Consider the following 4,042-nt stretch of genomic DNA (forward strand, 5'->3'; position numbering starts at 1 on the left):
ACAACACGACTAGCCATGGGCTATGTCGTTCCTGACCGCCCACAACCCGTGTCGTTCCTGACATTTATTTCTAGTTTAGATTTTCCGTTATCTCTCTTTTGTTTTAGGTATCCAACATCATTTTCGCGTATAACTTTTCTACCAAAACAAAATTATATGCTTCCGCTTCTAGCACTCAAACGTTAGATTTACCTCATGGTTAGAACAGAAATAATTTTATATTTGAAGACAGAAGTATTGGGCGAATCTATCTAACAAAGATAAATATTTATGAAGCAAATGATTGCTTCAACAAAATACAATAATTCTATCATATGCGTATCTATCTATATAATATAAATTATAAGCAATTTCTACTTTTAACAAGTTAATATTCGACTGAATTACTGATTATTCTGGTATTAACTTTTTCTGTTAAAATGAGAGTTTTATGACACCGGTTAGAAAACTATAAACATAATAGAAAAGGAATCAACTTTGTCATTTTGATGCCCTAGCCTGATATACATGCTAACAATTTGGTAATTTTATAATTCTTTCAACCCATTCAAAATACCATTCAAAGGAAAATGGTCAAAGTTCAAAGTCATCCATTTCCCTCTTCTCTTTCTCTCTCCTCTCTCTCTCTCTCTCTCCCATAAAACCAAACAATAGGACCCTAAGAAAAAAAAAAAGTCTCTCTTGCAAGTTTCTGTCTGTCTCTTCTTAATCTTTCATAAACCACTCCCATGTCTGATAAACCTAATAGAGATCCATTCCACCAGCATGGGTACCAACTATACAACTATAATCCTTCTTCTTCTACTTTCAATCTGAATGCTATTAACAATATCCCAGTATCATCTTCATTATCTTATCATGATACTCAAAATCTAGTAGATGGGGTAGGTTTTGATCCAGCTCAATTAAGCTTCACTGATTATCTTCATGGATCTATGGATTATAACACACTAGGGAGAGCTTTTAACTTATCTTGTTCATCTCCTGAAATTATTTCTTCTCTAGATGTGGGTAGTCAGAATAATAATATTGGTCCTGTTGGTAGTTTAGTTGACTCATTATCTGTTGGTTCTGCTGGTGAGAACATCAATCCGGTGACGTCCCCGGATTCTTCTGTTTCTTTTTCGTCTACGGAGGCTGCTGCCGATGATGATTCGGGTAAGACAAAGAAAGATGGAACTGATGATTTGTCTACAAAAATGTAAGTTCATGATGTGATTTAGTTCTGTTCTCAGATTTATAACCATCTGTGTCATGTTTTGGTCCTCTTACTCATTACATAGAAAAAGTGAGCCACCCTTTCAGGTAAACCCATGCAAAACAGAGATATGGTGAGGCTCAAACTACATGGGTGTTTGACCTGTATCTCTTGTATTTTGAATTTTGAGTAATGGATCCTATTTATCAAGGACTCAATTTATCATAGTGGACATAGATCTATATGATATATATGATCCATGATATATGATATACGATATATCATATAGTATGATATATGATTTATATATATATATGTGTTTATTTATTTGAGAGAAAGAGAAAATTTAGTACGTTTTCAAAAACAAATTTCGTTATGAAGAATCAGGGCATATACTAAATCATTTTCAATGTGAATTTGTTTGATTGATGAACATTTTAGAAAACCTAACCCTAGTTATTTTTTTTCCTCTAAAATTAGTTGAGTAATTTTATCTAGATTATCAAACTTTTAACTTGTTTATTCTTCCTAAAATTATAATTATGTGGGGTCTTCTAAACCCTAGTTTTTTTTTTTCTTTAAAATTATGTGTAGTTAATGATCTACTTAATTCAAGTTATTTAAGTATATTTATGATCAAATTTTCAGGATTAAGCAGCCTAAAAAGAAGATTGAGAAACGAAAAAAAGAACCCCAATTTGCTTTCATGACTAAGAGTGAAGTTGATCATCTTGATGATGGATATAGATGGAGGAAATATGGCCAGAAAGCTGTGAAGAATAGCACTTATCCAAGGTATGCATGACTACAATATTATTTACAAAATACCTATATAGCGGAGTATGTTCAAGCTTAGTAAGTATTGAGACTTCTCGGGTGGGCTTGTGGAGCCTTCTCAAGAAACAAAATCCCATACTCATGGATCCGCTATGGTGTGTAAAGTGGGCTCAATATCGATAACAAGTTAAGGTTTGGGGTGTCACAAAATGGTATTAGTGTCGAGGAGGGTTCATCGCTAAGGGTGAGGGATTGTAATAGTCCTGCATCGCTGGCGAGACCGTCTGGAGCCTAAGCTACAGGTGTATGCTCATATTAGCAAGTGCTGAGGCTTTTCTGGTGGGCTCATTGAGTCTTCCTAGAACAAAATGTCATATCTGTAGACCATTGTGGATGTCTAAATTGGAGACAATATCGACAACTGCTAAGACCTGGAACGCCAAATAAACATTATGTCTATTATGGAAAACGATTATATATATGTAAGTAGGTATATATATATATATATATACACACACACACACATATGTTAGTCACATTTTTAGTTCAAGAGAGCAAGGCAAGAGAATCGCATAAATATTCTCATCCACATAATGTCGTTCACGACATAATTTGTTCACTGCAGAATGTATTCAAACGCTTAATTAAGCGTATGAAAACGAATGCGTTGTGGTCTTTTTTTTGACATTGGACTTTCATTACATTTAACATGACATATTGACATTGGTACATCGTGAATAAAAAAAATGAACTGAATAAGCTCTATAACTACCATCACTAAAAACATCTTGACCCATAAGAACCATATAAACACCCTGAAAGCTACATGGTGTGGAGTAGATGCATGACCAACTATACTCTATAGTACTTGTGTTATGCACATTGATCTTAGTATTAATATTGTGATCAAGAATGTACGTAAACTTATAATATATGTGTGTATATACTTGCTTTCCTGTTTCAGGAGTTACTATCGTTGCACGACACAGAAATGTACTGTCAAGAAACGCGTGGAAAGATCGTATCAGGATCCATCTGTTGTAATTACAACTTATGAAGGGCAACATAACCATCAAAGTCCGTCGACACTTAGAGGGAATGCAGCTAGATTATTAGCACCTTCAATGTTTGGTTCATCATCAGCACGACAGATGAGTTTCCCTCATAACCAAGAACTACTGCTTCATCGTCAACATGTTCCTTCCTTGCAAAATAATAACCAAGTTGGGGAGTATAACAGGAATTCATCCATTTACCAACAAAACCTAACTGCTACTGGTAGTACTCTTCATCAACCACAATTTCATCCAGTAGTTTCTGACTATGGTCTTTTACAAGACATGGTTCCTGCTTTCATGGATCCACAACAACAACAGCCGTGAATCTCTCCTCTCTACTCTCTCTCTCTCTCTCTCTCTCTCTCTCACTAAACCAATTATACCTTGAATGATAAACATAGTATTAGTTTGATCTTTCTGACTTGTTTACTAAGTACAATATTATATATTTGACCTTACAAAAAGTTATGCATTTTTATGTTGTTTTGATGAATAAGTGAAGATATATATCTGGATATAGAAGAAAGGAAAAGCAATCTGTTCTAGGTTGCTAATGGAGGATTTAGGTTTTTGGGGAGAGGAATAACCTTGAACCTCATGGTGTGCTTGGATGAATGAATTATGAATCATCAGTACTTCGGATGCATGATTCCACGGATTCATGAGTCTAAATAATTTTCTTTGATAACCCTTAAGAATCCTAGGATTCATAATTACTTAAATTCTTTTTAAAACCCATCTATAAAATTATCACTTTTTCAATACTATGTTTTTTTCGAAAATCATTTTCTCAGAAATAATGTTTTTCAACTGAAAACCGTTTCTTTTTTTCACGCAAATCGTTTTTTCTAGAAATTGTTTTTTTTTCTCTGAAAACATAACCCTTTTTTCACAAGAACTGTTTTCCTCATGAAAACCGTTTTTTCCACAAATAAACGCTTTTTCCCACAAAAACTATTTTTGAAAAAAATTGTTTCTGGAAATAATTCTTTTTTTCATGAAAAAGAAA

The 4,042-nt window shown here is 33.8% G+C and overlaps 1 protein-coding gene across 1 annotated transcript; it reads left to right on the forward strand.

Moving 5' to 3' along the window:
- The first annotated feature begins 690 nt into the window (after window positions 1-690).
- On the forward strand, window positions 691-3,526 carry LOC147548682 (WRKY transcription factor 28-like). The gene is made up of 3 exons (XM_086669950.1): window positions 691-1,201; window positions 1,847-1,993; window positions 2,940-3,526. Exons 1-3 carry the CDS (start codon window positions 729-731, stop codon window positions 3,355-3,357), a joined length of 1,038 nt encoding a protein of 345 aa, XP_086526076.1. The 5' UTR covers window positions 691-728; the 3' UTR covers window positions 3,358-3,526.
- Window positions 3,527-4,042: the final 516 nt, after the last annotated feature.

Source organism: Eschscholzia californica, unplaced genomic scaffold (genome assembly GCF_041429995.1).
Source record: "Eschscholzia californica isolate CP2 unplaced genomic scaffold, dmEscCali1.0.p SCAF_3, whole genome shotgun sequence".
Taxonomy (NCBI): Eukaryota; Viridiplantae; Streptophyta; class Magnoliopsida; order Ranunculales; family Papaveraceae; genus Eschscholzia; species Eschscholzia californica.

Excerpts from the sequence above, each read along its gene's own strand:
- LOC147548682 (XM_086669950.1), top strand. The coding sequence starts at position 729 with ATGTCTGATAAACCTAATAGAGATCCATTCCACCAGCATGGGTACCAA. Across the intron at positions 1,202-1,846 it reads GATGATTTGTCTACAAAAAT|GATTAAGCAGCCTAAAAAGA; the intron begins GTAAGTTCATGA and ends TCAAATTTTCAG. Across the intron at positions 1,994-2,939 it reads AAGAATAGCACTTATCCAAG|GAGTTACTATCGTTGCACGA; the intron begins GTATGCATGACT and ends TTCCTGTTTCAG.